Here is a 19927-nt window from a genome sequence, read left to right as displayed (position 1 = left end):
AGGGAGCTGGGCGGGAGCCCTGGCGAGACCGACTGCCACGCGCCAGGTAAGTTAAAATGCAGCTTATTCCATATTTTACACTGCCAGTCCTTTCACTACTTTGTTTTAAAATATTTCCCTAAGATCAGAGTGTTACACTTCCTTGACTGTTTCTAATACAGCAACGATGGCAATTAGGAGGTCTAATTAGCATCTGGATCGCTCTCACACAACCCCCTTTTACAATAGCAGCAAATAAACGGTAATGGAGATGAGGAACCTGCACAAGGTCTGCAGGCAAGACCTGCCAGAGGGGCCGATGGCCCTCGCTGGCTGTCCAAGGGGCTCTGGGGGAGATTTCCCTCCCACAGCGACCTGCCCGGTATTCCCGGGAAGGATCAGGACATGCCCTGCGACCAGCCACGCTCTGGTTTTGGACGGGAGACCCAGGCAGGTCACTCAAAGAAACCCACATCAGGTGCCAGATGTTGCTCTGCAGAGAGTGGGAGTAAACAAGGGCTCCGGCCCCAAATTACCTGCAGCTCCTAATGACCCCCAGGCACTCCATGGAATCCGTCCCTTTTGTCAGAAGTTAAGTAAGATTTCAGTGAAGCGACACCTCAAATTGTAAGACTGACGGCTTCAAACCCACCTCCGTCCAGCCCAGCTCTGCTCCAGCGAGAGAAGGCAGCTCGGCACTTGGGGGGGGGGAACGGGCACGTGCTGACACCCCGCAGGCAAACACCCGGGGCAGGCGCTCCCCTGGGGGTCTTTGCTCCCAACCTGGCATTCCCCTGGGAGAGGGGTCTCGCTGCCGCTGCCCCCTGCGAGGGGTTGTCACCCCACTGCAGCATCTTTTGGGGGAAATGGTTTTTGGAGCTGCTCTCCTTGCAGCGCCCACCACTTCGGCGCCCAGCTCCAGGGGGGTGGCACACGCTCCCCCAGCTCACAGCAGCCTCTGCACCCGCATCTCAGCGGCCACCCCGCTATGCAAACCAGGGCAGCACCACATGGAGCAGGGGAGCAGGATGGGGGCTGTGGGGCTCCCTCAGACCCCCTGCAGTCAGGGGGCACCGACCCGGGGCACCCCAAGCAGCCCTGGGATGCCCATGGGATGCAGCGCGCAGTTTTCCAGCTGCCCGCAGCAGGGTCAGCGCAACCGGTTCAGCCAAGTAACTTGCTTGCCAAACTGGACAATTTTATTGTTATTTTTCTTACCGATCTCCCAGCCGTTATAGAATCATACACCATCCGCACGCAGCCTGCGGCCGGCGGCCCAGACATCAACCCAGCTCCTCCTTCAGTACCACCAGGTCAAGCGTTGCCTCCTTGGTTGTGCCCAGACAGTTATTTGTGACTGCGTGTGTATTAATTTTAGGGAATTAATTCATTATCTTGCAACATTAGAGGTTAATTAAATGCTGGCTAATTGCTACCAGTCATTGGAGGAATTCTGCTCCTGAGTCCTTTCATGGCCTGAATGCACCAAAGGAAGAAAAAAGGAAAGAAAGAAGGAAAGAAAGAAGCCCTTTCAAGACCACAGAAAGTTGCAAAAGGATGTTTCTTCCAACCCGACATGACAAAATTGAATTCCAAGCTATTTAATGCATGCACGAAACGCCATAGAGAAACCCAGCCCGAGCACTCCATCCACCACGACAGAGAAAGGGGTTTCGTAACACGAGTACTCGCTACGGCACCGACCCAGTGCTTCAAACTCCAGACTTCCAGGCAATTTCGCTTAAATGTAACTACCAGATTAAGGATTCTCACAGACAGGGCTATCGCCAGCATTTCCATGGGACATACAGCTAAGGTAACACTGCGATTATGATCAACATTAATGATGGAGACCTCGGGAAGCCACTGTCCCGGGTGGTGTTGGAAGCCCCGCTCAGTCCGCAGGGGCGCCACGGCCAGGGTCTCGGTGCAGCCCCCGGCCCCTCCCCACCGGGGAGGGAGGGAGGGACGTGAAGGTCCCGGTCCCACCGTGGGCACAGTGGCCTGGCCTGGCCAGTGGCATTTCAGGAGTGAAAAACCAGCCCTGTGGGTAGGGGCACGGGGAGCCATCTGTGTTTGTCCTTAAAAACGGGATTTCACGGGTTACACCGTCACGAGGATGATGCCATGCAGCCTGACAGAACGCCCCTGCCTGCCTCAGACTGGCGTGGTTCGTCTGTTGGCCGGGTTGTTGTGCAAAGACTCCTTGAACTCTTTGGGGATGGAGTTATGGACCTGTAAAAAACCGTGGTCCCGCTCCGAGTTGAGCAGTGTCCCCATGGTGACCTTGGAGGGATCCCTGGAGAGGGTGAACATGGAGATGTCGGTGGAGGGGATGGCGCTGAACCCCTTGCTGACGGGCGACATGTCCCGGGACCGGGGCTCGGTGGAGCGGGAGCTCGACCGCCGGCGGAAGCGGTACCTGTAGGGGGGTAAGCGGGTGAAGGGCCGACTTCTTCAGCAGCTCCGAGTGGGACTTGGCACGGATCTGGCGGTGCTTCTCGATGTACATGTGCACGGCGATCACCCCCACCATCTCGGCGATGATGAAGGACAGGGCTCCGAAGTAGAAGGACCAGCCGTAGGAGTAGCTCTTCTTGGAATCGCTCTGCCCTGGGTCCCCTGCGTTGGCCGAGATGTAGACTATAATCCCGATGATGTTGCTGAGACCTTCAGGGGAGGATGAGAGGGAGAGACGCTTGCTTGAGTGGTAGGAGAGAGACAGGGGGACAGCAGCACCCCAGTCCCCTCCCAGCAGGAGGGAAGGAGCTCAGCCCTTCTACCCACCATGACCTGCGTCATGCATGGTCCCCATGCAGGGGACCATGGCTACATCCTCATCTCCATTGGGCACCAACCCCTCTGCCAGCACACCGGGGCCAAACCCCCTCACTGACCTTTGCTGCCATCCCCAGGATACATATATATCCACATACACCTGGCATCCCTGTATATTCAAGTAGACTGGAGGGGCAGGAGGAACAACCACTATTTTGTTTAGAAAAGGGACATTTTAAAAGCTGGTTTTGCTTGGCAGAGCTGTTCGCCGAGCAACGGACCGGTGCCGGGCACTGGTGCTGTGGCCAGAGCAGAGCCAACCCGTGGGGCATCGAGGGGATCGCTCCAGTGCAGACCCCGGCTTGCCATGGCCCTGGGAGCACAGGGAAGCCAGAATGGCTCCATCTCTCTTGGTTTCTGATGGAGCCTGGAGGCTTTATTTGGGATCTGGGCAGTTTTTGCACTGCCAGCAGTGTCGTGGGGCTGTGCTGCAAGGCTGGGGAGCGGCTGATGTATTCCTGGATTTACTTAATGAATCGATTATGTTCTTTCTGTTGTTTTCTCATCTGCATCAGCAGCTCCTGCCAGCCGAAGGAGGGAGAGTAATTTGTCTCTTTGTGGGGAGAAGAAAAACACAAAATAGAGCAGTTTCTTGAGACAAAGACATTGTCATACGATAATCAGTGGAAGCGCTGGGGAACAGTGCACAGAGAAATGAGTAATCCAGAAGGAACAGCCTTTCAGGAGAGAACAATTTCCCTTGCAGAACTGTGGCAGCCCCTCTGCCAGCACCACAGCTGCCCTCACCTGGCCCTGTGACCCGCTGCTTGGCAGTGGGGGAGGGCAGAGCCCCCCAGAACCTGCCCCAGGGACGGCTGCACTCCGTGGGCCCCTCCTGGGCTGCAGCACCCGCAGAGAGGGTGCTTGGGGCAGAGCAGGATGGATGCCTGAAGTGCTGTGTAGCACAGTGACCGCTTGCCAGAAACGTCTGCTGGTTTTTCCCTGTGATGAGGATTTTTCCACTGGGTTAGGACAGCTCAGAAACCCCAGAATCCCTGTGCTGACAGCTGGGGAGGACCCACAACCCGTCTCCAGCAACCCTGTGTCCCCCCAGCCTCCAGCACTCCGGGAGAGCTGCCCCGCTCCCAGCCCCGCTGGGCAGCCCCTACCTGCAGAGACGAAGAAGATGCCGGCGCTGAGGATGACGTTGTGTTTGCTCTTGTAGAACTCGCTGGCTGCCACGCACAGGCCCCCGAAGAACAGCAGACCCACGCTGAGGATGGGGAAGATGCTGGATGCTCTCACCGCACCTGCAGGACAGGGAGAAAGGCACGGTCAGTCCCCAGCACCGCTCTGGCAGCGGGGCTGCCAGCACCTCCTCGCCCCAATGCCAATGCTCGGAAAGGATTGTTGCAATGCTATGCTTGGTTGCTGCCACGAGGGATGGGGGAGACCCAGCACCGGTCCCCACTATGGATCCCCTGCTTGTCCCTAAGCTTGCTCTGGAGCCCAGCATCAGCCCTGCAAACCCTGTGGTTCAGGTCTTCCCGTCAAAAAAACAGCTTAAACCCCAAATTTATTTTTTTTCTTCTAGGTTATTTCAAGGAATTATTTCTTCCAGTCTTGTCACACAGTCAGCACTAGCAATTTACCTTCCCATCACCAAACACACCACCCACGGGTTTTGGCTACAGATGTGACTCTGGAGCCTGGGATTGCAGAACCCCCCAGATCTCACTGGGCTGGCGAGGAACAGCACTGCCAACCATGAGGATCAGGATCCTGTCCCTTGGGCTCCCAGACTACTGTGGCTGCTTTGCAAGACAAGAATTCACAAGCAAACACACCCCAAGCTCAATGAAAAGTTGTTTCCTGCTGTAGGGGAGGCACATTATCAAAATGCACACAATGCCCACGAGCCAGAGCCCACCATGTGTGACGCCGTGGCCCCAGTGCTGGGCTCCATCCCCAGCGGGATTAGCTTGGGCAGTGCCCGTCTCTGCATGCTCAGGTGTCACCAGCCGAGCACTACACCCAGAAGGGTCTTTCTACATGGCCTTTCAGAAGTTCAGCTTCCAAAATGACAGTGAAGTGTAATTAATGCAGCAAATCACTACCTGCTGCACCCAAAATACACTGTGCCTTGGTTTGGGCTCTCACCCTCTCTCTTAGGGCCTTTATAAAAAGCACAGAAATACAGAGAAGCCCCATTAAAATGCCATTCTGGGGACTTTAAAAAAGTCTTTTCATTTTAAATGTGGGAGGGGGTGGGAGAAGAACTTAAAACGCTAATCTACTAAAATTGCAAACCAATTCCATTAAACACGTTCCCCTCTTAGACGGGTGAGCAGAGCTGACGGCTCCCTGCAGAGTTAGGAAACGGGAGTTCAGAGCAAGAAGGAGCAGCAGCTGCGTCAGGCAGGGGCTGCTGCCCGGTGCTGGGGTCGGGGCTGAGCATGAGGCGATGGGTGCTGGGGGTCACTTTGCCCCCGGGGACTCCCCCCAGCCCCAGCAGCTCAGGGATTGCCCAGAGATGCCAACACCTCCGAGGCTGCCATGTGCCCCTGCCACCTCATGTTCTTACTTGCTCAGAAATTTAGCTGTTCAAATGAACCCTTTGCCGTGCACGCTTTGCAGTCTGTCACACATGCGTGTGTTTGCTGACGTGTGGGGCAGCGCACATCCATGCTGCTTTGCATGGCAGGGTGCACATCATTTGTGTCCAGCCTCTGACCTGCACCTCGGTGCCGCAGCGCTCGCTCGTGGATGGGGGTAAAAACCTCACGGGTTCTGCCCCGAGGCCCTGCTGGCCCCCACCACAGGAGACCATGCTCTTCCCAGGAGAGCCGCCAGCCCTATTTTCACTCTGTCTCCCTGCACTTGGCTGCTGCTGGCAGAGCGCGCAACAGATGCTCATTGTGCTCTCCCGGTGAGTGACAGCAAATCCAGCCTGGCTGCGGAGACTTGGGGAACAGGGAGACCAGCAGAAGCACAGCATCCCTGTGCTGCTGCACCACGGACCTGTGGGGTCCCAGTCCCCGGCGGCTCTTGCACCCTGACAAACTCAGGCTGTGCAGCAGCTGCTGGGACCAGCTGCGGGGACAGCAAGTGCCAGACAAATGTGCCATTAACACTGCTACTGCGGCGTGACGTGGCCACGCTCGGGTAACCCGGAGGGTCAGTGCTGCTGAGTGGGGAGCTGGGGGCTGTGACCCAACAGCCTCCTGCCAGCAGGTGTGGGGGACTTGCTGGGTGCAGCTCTGGGAGATGGGGAGGTGGGTGCCAGCGCAGGGCAAGGGAGTCCCCAGGATGCGGGCACAGCTCCACCGCACCATGGGAAAGGAGACTCACGGAGGAGATACTCAGCCGTGTCTTGCTCGTAATCTGCATCCTCAGGGAAGTGGTCGATTTTCTTGCACACTCCTCGGAACGTTCCTGGGGAGACACAAGCCAGGAAACCTTGAGACCTCTGCAGAAGGAAGAAACCTCCACGCTGGCAGGAGCGCTGCTGGATGTGCTGCACGGGGCCGGCGCGGCAGCCACCCAGGAGCCACGTGGGCAGCGCTCAGCTTGGGGCTGCCAGCGACCCAAATGCTGCCCTTGCTCCCCGGGGACAGTTTAGCCCCTGGCTGCTTCTGCACCCTCCAAGCACTGCTGGCGGCCTCTGGTGAGGCTGCACATTTCTCTCTCTACCTAAGCCCTGTCATTAACACCACTGCTGAGCTGGGGGGAGATGCCCAAGCTGCCCTGCTCCCCCCAGAACCCCACGGCAGCCATGGGCAGAGCCTCTCCACGGCGCAGCTCCCACCCCACTCTGCATCCACACGGTGCTGCCAGGACCTGCCGGCAGCTCAGCGCTGCTCAGCACCACATCGCCTCTGCACGGCTGTGGCTGAGCCTCCCCCTTGGGTGCACCCGTGGGCACAGCAAGGCTCGCCTGGCCCCTGCTCTCTCCAGCGAAGGGGAGGAGAAGCAGGGCAGGGGCTCAGGAGCGCCCAGCACCCACCCACCCAGGCAAACCCGGGTCATCAGTTTTGACAGAGAATCGATGCAGCTGTAAATAAACCTCCCGGCCTTCAGGTCCCAGCAACACCTTATTCGGATGCACCAGGGAAAACGCTCCGCGACTGCAGCCCAGGGCTTGTGCTGGGACATCAGGTCATCCACATCCACATCATGTTCCTGCTGCGGGGGATGACAGTGGTACTGGGCTCAGTGGTGGCTTCAGCAGAGCCCCCACCCCGGGTCTGCACAGCACTGAGACACCAGCCCAGTCCCCCCAGTTCAGCTTCCCTGCCCCAGCCCCTCAGCTGTGCAGAAGAGCACTGATTCACTGCTGACCTACAAACGCAGGGCACAGGCTGCCGCACAGAGAAGGATCCTCAGCACATCTCCTGAAGTAACATCTGGCCCACAGCTTAACTTCCGAGATGCGATTTTTTTGGAGGCACAGATGAGTTCATTTAAATGACTATAAAAAGTTCTGAGCTTGCTTACCCTTTCCTGCCACCTCACAGCCCTGCTCCGCGCCTGGGGCAGAGGCCAGAGTCCTCCCCATGAGCCGCCCGCACCCCGCTCTGCTCTCAGGCGTCCCCCGCAGCGTGCACACACAGGTGGGCACCCAGGCACGACTGTGGAGAAGCACCCAGTGCCGCGGGTGGGCATCACAGCCGAGCTCGGCATGGGCAGGTGGGCCACCTGCCCCACTGCACAGTCCTGCCGGGAGCCCCCGGCCGCTCCGTGCCTGCCGCCTTCCCCCACCGGCACAGGGGTCCCCACGGCATGATAGGGAGTGGGGAGCAGCCCCACCGCGGCGGGCACTGGCAATGCCACCTGGAAGGCCTGGGGAAAGAGGCAGATGCTCTGGCATCTGCTGGCCTCCCACTTAGCATTTGGGGAAAAAAAGGCTCTTTTTCTGTGGCTTCCCCCCAACACCACTCCTGCCTCTGAAGCAAAACAAACGCATTTCACCTTTAATCGCCTGCCTGTTTGCTTTGGCTTTCTCCTCACTGCACTTTCGGCCTCAGCTCTCTCCTGTGCCAAAGCTGTGCAGTTGTGCCACGAGAGGAAAAAGCCAAGGACGAGTCAGGCTCAGGCAGGTGATGTACTGAGGACTGTTACGTGCTGCAGGGCGTGGACGTGGGGCAGAACGGGGCAGCGCAGCCATGTCCACAGTGGGGGAGAGCCTTATGGCTCAGACACGTTTATGGGACAGCCTGGGGGAAGGACGGGCTGTGAACAGGCTCTCGCCTCTTCTGCTCATCTATCCACCCGCCCCAGCAGCCTGGTCTGCATGCTACTGATGGAGAGGCAGAAAAAATTAAAGGCATTAAAAAATAATAAAAAAAATCCTGGCTATGCCCAGTTGCGCTTATAGATTTGTTGTGATGGATGCAGCCCATCACCTCCCACGGACGCTGTGAGCCTGCTCCTCATGGCAGCCCGCCAAGTCACCGAGCACTGCACTCGATATCTGCTGGATGGCTCAGAGCTCGGCTCGTGCCACGGTGCTGGACGGGAACATGGCTCCTCAGGGCCTGGGGCAGCAGCAGCTGCTTCTGCCTGCAGGATTCAGAGCTGTCTTGTCCAAAGCAAGCAGCAAACACTAATGCAAGAGTATGCACGATGCTTCCTCTGCGGTGTCAACTAATGCTGTCCTTGATGTTATAAATGGGGAAACTGAGGCACAGAGCGCGTCTTCTCTGGAGCAGCAAGCGAGGTGGGAGGAATTCCTGCAGCGTCTCCCTAGAGCCAGGGCAGCCCCCTCACAACACCAGTGCTGGAGCTCGCAGTCAGGTCACACTGGCTCTGTCCCCTCTCCAAGAGGATCAGAAAGGATGTGTCACCAGGAGACAGGGCTCCAGGCAAGAGAAGGCAACGCGCACGGTGTCCCCCTTGGCATCCCGCACAGCGGCACACTATCAGGCTGCACTCTGGCTATGCACTCGGGGGAGCCGAGCATTGTGACAGGCATCAATTAAAGCCTGGAGATGAAGCTCAGGAGGTGGCAAGCTGTCATCCAAGAGGGAGACACGGCATCCAAGAGAGAACTGCCTGCTCCCGTTGCTTTGGGAACTGCAGGTGATGGAGAGGCTGAAAATGGGTGCCACACATGGGGCTGGGGAGGCACTGGGCATGGTGAGGACAGCAGCTGTACAGCACAGCCCCCATCCTCCTCCTCCTCCTCTCACCTTTTGGGTTTCTACCTGCCTTCTCTGACCTTCTCCCTGAGACTGTCAGGGCCCTGCCCCAAGCATCCCGGAGCCGTCCCCTACATTTGTCCCTCTGCTCTCCAGCCAGCAGGCACATGCTGCCAGGTAGGACTGCGCTAAGCTGCAGCACCCCAAAACACCCTGCACCCCGACGGACCCAGAAGGACGCGCAAAGCTGGTGTGTGCCTGGTCCCCCGGACAACTCTCCAGTCTCACCCACTGCTGTCACTCCCGGGCCACCACTGAGGTCTCTGTTCCCAGCCGGTTGCTGCCCACCTCAGTCCCTCGCTCTGCCTCCGAGCGCCCACCTGCACCAGTGGGACAGCCCTGCCCTCTCCAGCTTTTAATGGCTGCAAAGCTGCTGTCAGCAAGGGACACCCGTGCAGCGTGTGGGACTTTGCAAAAGCTTCTCCAGAGGCACTGACACCGGCCAGCGCAGGAGCATCTCCCTCCCAGCAGCCTCCTAGGCAGGGTCTCAGGGCCAGTTCCTTATCTGATTAGTGAGAGGAAACTTTCCCTTGGTGCCACGTGGGAAAGGAGTTTAGAGGCTGAGTCAGCCCATCTGCACAGCATGCAGATGAGAACACTAATTTCCTTGGGCTCAATCTCTTTGAAGTTCTCAGAGGCTCTGTGTGCTGCTGAGCCCCCACCAAAACCCAGTGCTGGGCTGGGGGGACCAGCACCCCCCTGCCCTGAGCAACAGCTGGATGAGCTAGGACCCCCAGGGGCCTCACTTCTGGCATACCAATGTCTAAGGTAAATCTGTGTGTGAGGGAGGAGGGCAAGCCATGGAGCAGGAGGCACCTGGAAGCGCAGGGAATACCCTGTTTGGGTGTAAACGCCTGCTGCTGCGCAGGCACGTTGCTCACTCAGCGTGCAAAACTCATCCCCCCCCTCCTGCTGCCAAGACCACACACATCTGCGCAGCCCCACGGGCACCTGTAACCCCTCTCTTCCCCCAGCCCTGCCTGTCCCACCCAAATGCCTCCTTTGCAATAGAAATGGGAGGAGAAATTAAAAAATAAAAACTAAAGTGACTTTCTCAGGGCAGGGGCAAAACCTTTGCTCAGCGTTGCTGCTGCAGGACCCAACACCAAGCTCCGGCTGCCTGGTGCCAGGGGACAAGGACAACCCACACATGCCCTGGAGGGGCTGGGGGCTGCACGTTGAGAGGCAGCACAGCCGGGGCTCACCATGCTCCCTGCTCGCCAGCCCTTCGCCCTGCAATGTGCAGGGGTTTAACAAAACCTGCCCCCCGCAAGGCAAAGGGAGCCCCAGCCCGAGCAGGGACAGGCAAGGCAGCACCACCGCCACCCCACGGGTCGGGGGCAGCCCTGCTGCCTGCCTGCGCTGCCCAGCTCCACAGCATCTATTTCACACCCTGACATTTATTTTGGCTCCTTTACTCCCTCTGTTCATTAACCGATGCTCATTGCCATGGCAACCGCTGAGTCACCTGACACACAACTTCCCAGCCTCCAAACAAATACCACAACAGGGCTTAAATCACAAGAAGCCCCCTGCGACCCCCAAAAACACTCCCTGAGGATGGAGCCCTGCCCTGGGGAGGTGCAGCTGGAAAGGGCTCCAGGAAAGGATGGGGTGGCCGCTCCTGGCCCTGGCTGGGGGCTCATCGCCCTGGAGCAGCCAGCACATCCTTAGCTACCTGGTCCCCATCCCGTGGTGACGGCAGATGCAACTCTGGGCTTTCCTCTCCCAGCTTTGCAACTGGGCCCTGGTAAGGGTGCCATTACAACACCATGGGCACAGAGGCAGCAGGGTTTGTCGGTGTCCTCAGGCTCTCAAGCTCCTTCCTCTGCCCACCTTTTCTTAGCAAGGACTCAAGGCAGAGGTAATGCTGGACCTGCTCCCTGGCCACCCCCGACCCCCTGCCAGAACTGAGGCCGTGGCTGCGAGCTCAGGCACGGGATGCCCCCTGCTCCCGGGGCTCGAGCCTTGCTGGGTGCTGGGGCTGGCTGTGTGGGGAGGACTGGCCACTGGCCAGCGTGGGACTCACTGGGATGCTGTCCTGAGTCGGGTGCAGGCTCAGCTGCTTGCTCCAGGCACTCACAGCCGCAGCCCCTGCCAGCGCCTCGCCTGGGCAGCACCGTGCCCCTTGCCAGCATCCAGCCACGTGGGAAGCACCAGCACCCAGTGCAGCTCGTGCCGTATTGCTGGGAGTCTGCTGCCTCCCCCCAGGTCACCAACTGCTTTGCTCCCGGTGGTCAGGCTCCTCTCCCTTCAGAGGAGGAAGGAGACCTCCTGCCAGCAGGGAGCACGCCGGGATGCTGGGGGCTGCTGGTGGCTGCTGGTTTTGCCACATCCCAGCTGTTCGAGAGTAATTTCCCCAGCTGATACCCATGGCTGCAACGTGACTCTGCGCCGCGTGCATGAGTCACATCACCTTGGGTTTAATTCATCTGCTGGCCAGGAGAGCACCAGCAAAGGCAGTGTGCTGCTGCGGTTATTCATTCCCCGCTCAGCTGTCTCTGTGGTAGATCTGGGTAATTTTCTCTCCCTATTAGTGTGAATCTTGATTAGCCAACTTGGCTTATCACTGCACTTCCCTGCCCGGAGCCCAGCACGGCAGCAGCCAGCTCTGCTCACAGCAGCTCGTGCAGCCCCACTCCAGAGCCTCCCGGCTGGGAAGCAGAGCTGTGCGGGGGAGCCCTGGTCAGCCGGCGCTGCCTCTGCTCACCCCCCCTGGCACAGGACAGCTTCTTCCTCCGCCTTTTTCTGTACTGAGGCACCAGGCCTGCCCACCCCCTCCTCCAGCAGGGTCCTGCTTGAGAACGCACGGCTGCCAGCGCACTCAGTCTCCCCACGCGAGCGCACACTCTGGGCTCCCCCCGAAGCACAAACCGGCAGGGACAGTGCCCAGCCAACAGGCACCGGCAAGAAGCCACAGACACAACGGTCTGAAGCAGCTGGACAAGTGCCAGCTGCAAAGCCTGCAAGATAATCCTTTGTCACGTTACCCGGCCCTTCCATCCCGGCCCTTCCATTTCACTTTCCTTCTTTCTTCCCTAGAGGAGCACCCGCAGCTGCACAACACACTGCCGCCCCGGTGCTTTCCCACGGCCAACGCTGCTGCCAGCCCCAGGGCAGTGCAGAGCCACTAGCAGTGGAAATCGCTGCGGCCATGCCCGGGGAAGAGAGGCATGGCTCTGGAGGGCTGGCGCTTTGAATAAGTCAGCCAACAGAGCAGTAGCATCAACAGGCGGGATGCGGAGCGCCAGGGCTGAGCCATGCCCCCAGCTGCAGGGGGCTCATGGCATGCGGGACTGCCCAGCCAGGACATACGAGTCCTTCAAACACTTGGTGTGCAGCGCAGCACCGTGCTCCTTGCCCAGGTTGGGTTAAAACCTCCGCCACGTCGCTGAGCACCGAGCAGCTCCTGCCACTCCCGCAGCTGCGGAGGCAGCCCCCGGCAAACCCTTGGCCAGCAGCAGAGCAGCACCCATCTGCACCCTGCACCGGTCTCAGTGAGCTTCGGTTTAAGCTCTCAGTTTAATGGTCCCACTTTAATCCAGGGGCACCCCCAGCATCCCCAGGCGAGGGAAGCCCTCGCCAGCTGGCAGATCTTTCAGGGCATTTTCCACGTGTAAGCCCTGTAAGGCAGCGGGGCCATTAGCCATGCAGTGCCTGCAGGGTGTCCCTGCCCCATGGCTTCAGGCTTGCTGCAGCAAGCCCTGCCTTTTAGGTGACAGTGGATTTAATTTGGAAGAGATGAACTCATATAGCACATTTTGCATTCACTGGTTTTGTAAAGGCATCTCTTCCCTTCCCTTCCCGCAGGGCTGTTTTTCATCCTGCGCTCCGTATGATTCTTCGATCCCTCTCACCCCCACCAGATCAGAGCATTCCTGAGCTGCGCATTAAATAACACGACTAACGCCTGCCCCCTGCAAGTCCCCCCTTCTCCCCTGGACAAGGGCTGCCTTACACAGGGTAACACTTCATTTCAGCAAGGTCTTGTTGCTGCTGCTTGAGTTCATTCGCATTTCAATGTACGTACACTCTGCACTGCGTTTATTGGAGAATGCAAAGGCAATTAATTGATTTGATCTCAGGTCTTTTTCCTCTCAAAGTCCTTTTCCCCAGGGAGGGCTGGGGGGGAGCAGGGAGGGGATTGCAAGGGAAGTACAAGTCTCATGATAGTGGAAATATGGCTAAGAATATTGATCCCAACCCACAGAGCCAGAAGACTAAAAAGCTCTAGTTATGGTTTTAAAATCTCATTACTTTTCATCCAGTGGAACAGTTTTCCAGGGACTATTCTGGTTGTTACTGCTCAGTGTGCAAACCAAGTCTCAGCTGGGGAAGATGAGCTAACACTGTTCTTAAATGAGAGCAAAATTCGTCTCTCCCCTCACGTTGGCTGGCTCAGCAGAAGTCCTGGGGCAGGGTCTCATTTCAGCCCTCAGCTCCCCGCACCTCCTGATAAATTCAAGTGAGTTATTTCCCGAGTTGTGGTTTGCGTAATGACTTTCCTAAAGGCACCATGCGATGCCAAATCCCTTTGGAGGAAGTGGTGGGGTCATTATGGTTTAAGTTCTCTGAAAACTAATATTCATTGGAGAACCAGAGCTCCAAGCTTAGCTGGCAAGCACTGGGGTACGAGCCTGCAGCACATCCTCAGATGCTCAGGCTCTGCACTCTCTTGAGTAACAAGAGCAAGATACCTAAATATCTCCAAGGAATTAAAAACTTCAGGGCTCATCTTTTTTTACCTCCCACCCACCTCCCAGATGCTTGGAGAGATGGAAAGAAATTCATCGGTATGCCTTCCCTTCCCCAGCTTCACGCTCTGCGAGGCACCCTGAGGCTCTTTGCATAAGGTCCCTGGTGCGAGACTGCAGAGCTCCAGGGTTTCAGGTTCACATTAGACCTGGCCATCCCCCAGCGCCCAGGGCTTGGCTCAGCTGGTGCTGAGCAGCTCCGTCCCGTGTGCCAGGGAAGGGCTCCAGGGGTCCTGGCCACCCCCAGCATCTTGGTCACCTCCCACATCACCAAGTCTTCAACACAGCCTGGTTTCAAAGACAACACAAGCAGCTCAGAAAGCATCAGGGAGGGCCGGTGGGACAGCCACCGACACGCCGGACCCACGGCTCAGAGCAACTCAGCTGGAAGAGCTGCTGGAGCCGAGGGTGCCCGCAGCCTGAGGAGGGGGTCTCCTCACCTCCCAGAGCCAGGGAAACCCTGAGGAGTCGTGAGGGACCTGTCTGCACCATCAAGTCCCTCAGACCATGAGCTGTCAGCACTTCACACATACATCTGTTTGCTTAAACTCCACTGGAGAGCAGCTCAATTAAGGCAAAATCCACACATTCACTTAAAAAAAGTCCCCTGCTCTGTGTTAGTGTCTCTAGGCAGCAGCAGTCTCCTCGGGGTGGGTGCTGGGCTCCCCACCACCTGCCAGTGGGACAAATCCTCCTCCCTGAGACCAAGTTCTCCTCCCAGCACATCCCCATCACCCCAGCAGCCCCACACCAGCTTCCCACTGGGGTACCAGCGTAATCTGGCTCTATCTCTACTTCACACTCACTCCCCCTCTCTGCGGTGGTGGTTTGTGTCTGAGCAGAGTCACCTACACAGACATGCCTTTTCTGAAGGACTTTTTTCCTGTTGTAAAAAAAAAAACAACCATCAGTGGAAAAAACCCAAGTCAAATGGAAGGAGCACAACAGGGAGGAGGTGGCAGAGGTGGGCTCTGTGGTGCCGGTGCCGGCTGGACGCCGAGGCCAGCACGAGCACACGCTTCAACACACGCACAGCAGCACAAGAACTGAGCCTCCCGCACATCCCCGACAGCTCAGCGGGTTTGGGGAGCAGCACCCAGCTCCACGCTGCCTGTGATGGGCATCCCCACGGGGGACACACCAGGGCAGCCGTGGGTGCAGCCCAGGTGCTCACACCCATGGGTGGACTGGGAGCTTCTGCCAGTTTTAGCCTGTGAGGTGCCAGTGATCGGTGTGTGTCAGAGAGACTTTACTCCCTCAGCATTGCTAAAAGGAAAAAAAAAAAAAAATCTACATTTTGACAGTGACTCATCATCTCCCATTCTGGAATCTGTGGGGTTGTCGCAACCTACACAAGGCAGTTCAGAAAAGCAAAACAATTCTGAATAATAGAGGAAAAAAAGTTTGAAAATGATGGGTAATCTCTAGCGCTCTGCTTCAAGGGTTTAGCTTTGTTTTTCTCAATTATAAAAGTAATCAGGTAATGCACTGGAGCTCCTTCCAGGGTCTCCCCCCACACTCCCATGGGTTTCCTTCCTCCCTCCATCCTTCCACACTGGCAGAGTGCTCATGGCAGGGAAATGCCCCACTGCAAACCTGTCTCCCAGGAAGATGCCAGGCTTTCCCGGCCAGGACGGGGTGGGAAGGCACTGGGTGCTGTGGTCAGGGTGAGCACAGCGCACAATGTACTGCTGGCCCCTCCATGGCATGCCAACAGCAACGGGCAAGCTGGCTGCCAACGCTGGGAGCCCTCGGCCCGGGCTGGGGAGGAGAGTGCTCATCAGCACGTCTAAGGAAACCACTTCATGTTTTATCTTTAACAGTGAATAAACATTGATTTTTATTTTAAAAGGTAATTGACATTCCTATGATAGTGAAATGAGTGGTGGAGCAGCCAGAATCAGCATAAATAAGCCATGTGCTAGAAATTAATGAGCTTCACTGATTGAGTTTATCCGTTTAAATTAATACAATTCTAGTAATTAGAAAAAATAATAATCTCTTGTTTGTTTGCCTGTTTGGAGACACTGATGGTAAGAGACGGGTCAGGAGTGGGAGCCCGGGCCCGGGCTGAGCATCCCTGTGCCAGAGGCACCGGGATCCCCCCCGCGTAGATGCCATCAGGGCAGGATCCCACTCTCCCTTTAACGAACATTTCTGATTCACTGGGATTAACCGGTGAGTTTCTGGGAAGGGTTTGCCTTCCAGCTTCACCTTTGGCTATCAGTAATAGGGGTGGCCAGCTCAGTCCCACGAGATTCCTGGATCCCGAGGCTTTTCACTACCAGGATTGGGAAAGCGGATCCACCCCGCAGGGGGGCAGCCCCGTGCCCACTGGGGGAAGGGAGGGTCGTGTTAGCCTCCCTCCCCCCGTCCCATCACTGCTGAGAACTGGTGCAGCCGAAAGCTCTCCGCAGGGGTCTCTTCATGTTTCCCCAGGTTACTGTTTCCCCCCGTGGGCTGCAGACAAGGACAGAAGGATGCAAATGCCATTGGCCACATTACCCTCAGCCATGGGCAGAGCATGGTGGGGGGGAGGGGGGCGCTGGCACCCCCCAACCAGAGCTCAGCAGGCATGTCCAGCCTCCAGCTTCACCCCACTGTCAAACTCCAGTTTCACACACCTGTCCGGAGGCATGGTGTGCTCGCCCTGGGGAGAGCCCTGGGGACCCGCTCCCATCCCACCCCCCTCCCAAACCCCGCTTTTCCTGCCACTGCCCAGAGCCCTGCCCTGCCCAGAGGGCTGCAGCCGCAGCCACGGGAAGAAATCCCCCCATTTCCCCGCAGGGAGCCAATGCTCCCCGAGCCACAGCCACCTGCCAGACACCGGCCTTACAGCGGCCAGGGACATGTTTGAGAGTAAAGATTTTATTATTGCTTTTTATGCCTTCAGCAAGTTGTCCTTCACAAACACTTCTGCCTGCCTTAAAACAGCTCCTCATTTAACTTGTTGAAATACGTGCCTTTTTCTGTTTCTCTTTCTGGACACAACTTCTATACATCAAATGATGCCTTTTTCTCTCCTTTGATCTTTCACTATAATGGTATTTTTTTGTCTTCTTCACTGCTGGTGTCTCTCCAGACTAGCTACATCACGTTTGCAGCCATCGTACCTCATCAGGCCACTCTGATCACCAAATTGTCCTGCATCCCACGTCCCCGAGATGATTAAATCAAGTCCCTTACCAGACTGACCAGCCCCTCCAAAAAGCATCATTCACAGTGTGCACTACCTCCATTTCCATGTCACTTCTCAGGGCGCTGTTTCTGCAGCCTGTGGGATAACTGAAGCTCCCCATCGACATGGTCCATCTTCAGCCTCCAGTGCCAGGCTTTGTGTCAGCAAACTTGCAGCAGGGACTCACACGCAGCTGCACTGCTACGAACAGCTCCCGAACCCACCCTGAGGAGGCTGGAGCTGGAGGTCACTGGTCATCGCAGCAGCCAGTGATGGAGAGGCATTAAACCAGCAGAAAAAGAGGAGGGAGGAACCAGGGGACAACCGATCTCTCCTCCAGCACATCATCAAGATGGTGAGAACAGAACACACCAAGAAAGCAAAAGGCAGTCCCTCAGTTGCCTGCATGTCCCAGCGGTGAGCTGGGATAATTAACAGAAGGATCCGGACTCGCTTGTTTGTTGGAGTGAGTTTGACCCATGTGGTGTTTGAGCCCTACAGAGAGACATGGCCAGAACCCTGGAAACTGACGGTAAAACCTGCCCAGAAGGGACCAGGTGGGAAAAACAAGGGTCAAGAGTGGAAAACCCCAGGATCCTCTGGTTAAACAAGTTGCCGGTAGTTCAAAGATAATCTATAGGTACGGGGTGCTCTGGTGTCTGCTTCAAACCCCGAGCTGTGCCAGGGCTCAGACCATCCCAGAGGCTGCTGGAGCACCCGTGTATGATAAATAAGGGAGAAAGCTGCATTATGATGGGAAGTTGGAGGTTTCACTTCGCCAGTATTAAAATGTCCTCTGAATTTCTAAAAACCTATAAATGACGATTTCATAGCTCTGAAGCATGGCATCTCGCACAGGGGAGTGCTATTTTAGACTCTGTGTTGACAGCTGAAGGGGAATGGATCACAGAATTAAAAACTAGTTGCTGCTCAAGTCCAAGCAATCATGACTTGATTACGCTTCTTACAGGCAAACAGAGGCAAGTCCAAGGCACTAGCACATATTCTTAGTGCTTCAGAAGGTCAATTCACAGAGCAGAAAACAATTATAAGCCAAATCAGTTAGCAGAATGGATTTAAGCATAAAAGCATAACTGTGAATAGAGAATGATTTAAGAGTGTTTTACCCCAAAACTCATAACAGCGACAGGAGTTTGCATCAGATTTTTAAACTGCCTGGCTAATATGTAAACAGCTATAAAAATAAAAACATGCCCAACAGAAAGAAGAAAGGAGATATTCATAACTCTGAATATAAATCAGCAACTAGAAATTGTAGAGCACCGATAAAGGACGCAAACAAACAGTAGAAAAACCATCAAAACATCTTTCCCCGATGCATTAGGATGAACAACAACAACAGAAAGGAGCAATGCTATCGCCCGTTACCAAACACAAATGGCAGAAGCGTTAGTCACAGGACTGAGAAATGTTAAATAACTGTTATTACAACTGCGACATTTCATATTCAGCACATTCACATCCCAGCACTTAAAGAGACATGCTGAAGGAGCCGACTGAGCAATTAGCAGCAGTGCTTAATGCCTCGCTGGGAAGTTCCCCAGAAGGGTGAGGATGGAGCTGCTCCGCGGTAGGGATGGGATGCAGCCGCTTGCCCTCCCCGGGCTGCAGCATGCCCTGGACCCGCAGAGCGGTGCCGCCACCTTCGCACCACGGCCCTGGGCACTCAGGCTGGCATCTGATGGCACAAGCGGGGACCAGGAACCAGGAGACAGGCCACGGACCCAGAACTATGAGATCACTGGTCACCAAATTTGCTTTGGTGCAACTGACAGCGGACTGCAACGGGGGCTTTGTGCCGGTAACGGGGGCTTCGTGCTGGCGAGCACAGCGCGGGGCTGGGGCAGGCGAGTGGGTGATGAGAAGCATGATGGGCAAAGGAGCTAACCTGCTGCTTTGATGCACGGCAGCCTGGAATAACAAAGTTTTATTCCCTATTTCAAGGTGAAGCAGCTGCTCAAATTTGTGACCAATACCACGGTCCATTTTGCAAGAAGGATGTTAATAAAACCAGGGAGGGTAAGAAAAGGCAGAAGGCTCAGAAGGCGCTGTAAGGAGCCCGACCGACGAGCGAGCGGCTCCGTGCCCTCTGCGCAGCCTGATCTCAGCCCAGCGCTGCAGATGCTGAACTGCATTGAGGGCTGTGAAAAGCAAATCATTTTCCAAAGGAGCCCCACAGTGCAGAATATCAAGGCTAAAAATATGTAAATCGCCATGGAAAGCACTGTCAGAGCTTCAGCAAGACTAGCAAGTTGCCAAAAGGCAATTTCAAATTTCCAGGCTCACTGAACGAGGCATTAAAAAGGTCACTATTTCTGAAAGAAGGATCTTTACAAATAAACACATTTGCTGAGGACTCGGTGAGTCATGCTGGAGCAGAGCACAGAGCATTTCCAACCTAATGCTTTTGACAGGCCACGAGCAAGGCGATCTTTTCATGTTTACAGTTCATCAATAGTTTTTACAGCTGCACAGTCAATCTTTAAAGCACATTTAGCCTGGGAGGAGGCTCGGCAGGTTGTTTTCCTTGCAAAAGTGATATTAAATTTATTTTTTTTCTTCCTCTTTTATAGCATTGATTTGAAGGTAAGTATTTGAACTTCAAATACGTGACTGCCACTCAAGCACCTGCCTGTTTTATATATATACATATATATACTTCTGTCACATCTCCCTAACGATATAAATATTTGAAGTTTACAGCTGATGCGCTAAAAGGAACTCAATCCATCAAAGCCTATTTATTTCAGGGAATTCAGTGGGCATCGTGCTGCATGTTTGCTGGTGCAGGAGTTGGGGGTGCTGGCAGCCTGCCACCACAGGCTCCCCACTTCCCCTCACCCCACTGGCACCGGGCTCGCTGCACTTGGCGTAACCCGGGGTCAAGGTCCGGCTCAGCCCCACTCACTATCGCAGGTACCAGAGCACATCCAGTGCCAACCAATTTAGCTTGCTGCCTGCTGGGACGCGGAGCCGCCTCCTCACCATCTGCAGGAGGGGAAGAGAGCCCCAGGAAG

General features: G+C 56.0%; 1 protein-coding gene across 1 annotated transcript in view; it reads right to left on the bottom strand.

Moving 5' to 3' along the window:
• Nucleotides 1–1164: 1164 nt before the first annotated feature.
• Nucleotides 1165–19927, bottom strand: part of CACNG3 (calcium voltage-gated channel auxiliary subunit gamma 3) — a 32764-nt gene continuing 14001 nt past the window's right edge. The window contains 4 exon segments of the mRNA XM_056336577.1: nucleotides 1165–2424; nucleotides 2426–2649; nucleotides 3927–4067; nucleotides 6109–6192. Of these exon segments, the coding sequence (XP_056192552.1) occupies nucleotides 2137–2424; nucleotides 2426–2649; nucleotides 3927–4067; nucleotides 6109–6192 (737 nt within the window). The 3' untranslated portion in view covers nucleotides 1165–2136.

The sequence above is a fragment of the Falco biarmicus genome, chromosome 4 (genome assembly GCF_023638135.1).
Source record: "Falco biarmicus isolate bFalBia1 chromosome 4, bFalBia1.pri, whole genome shotgun sequence".
In the NCBI taxonomy this organism is placed as follows: Eukaryota; Metazoa; Chordata; class Aves; order Falconiformes; family Falconidae; genus Falco; species Falco biarmicus.
Note: the sequence above shows the minus strand (reverse complement) of the source record. Positions and strands in the feature narration are given on the sequence as shown.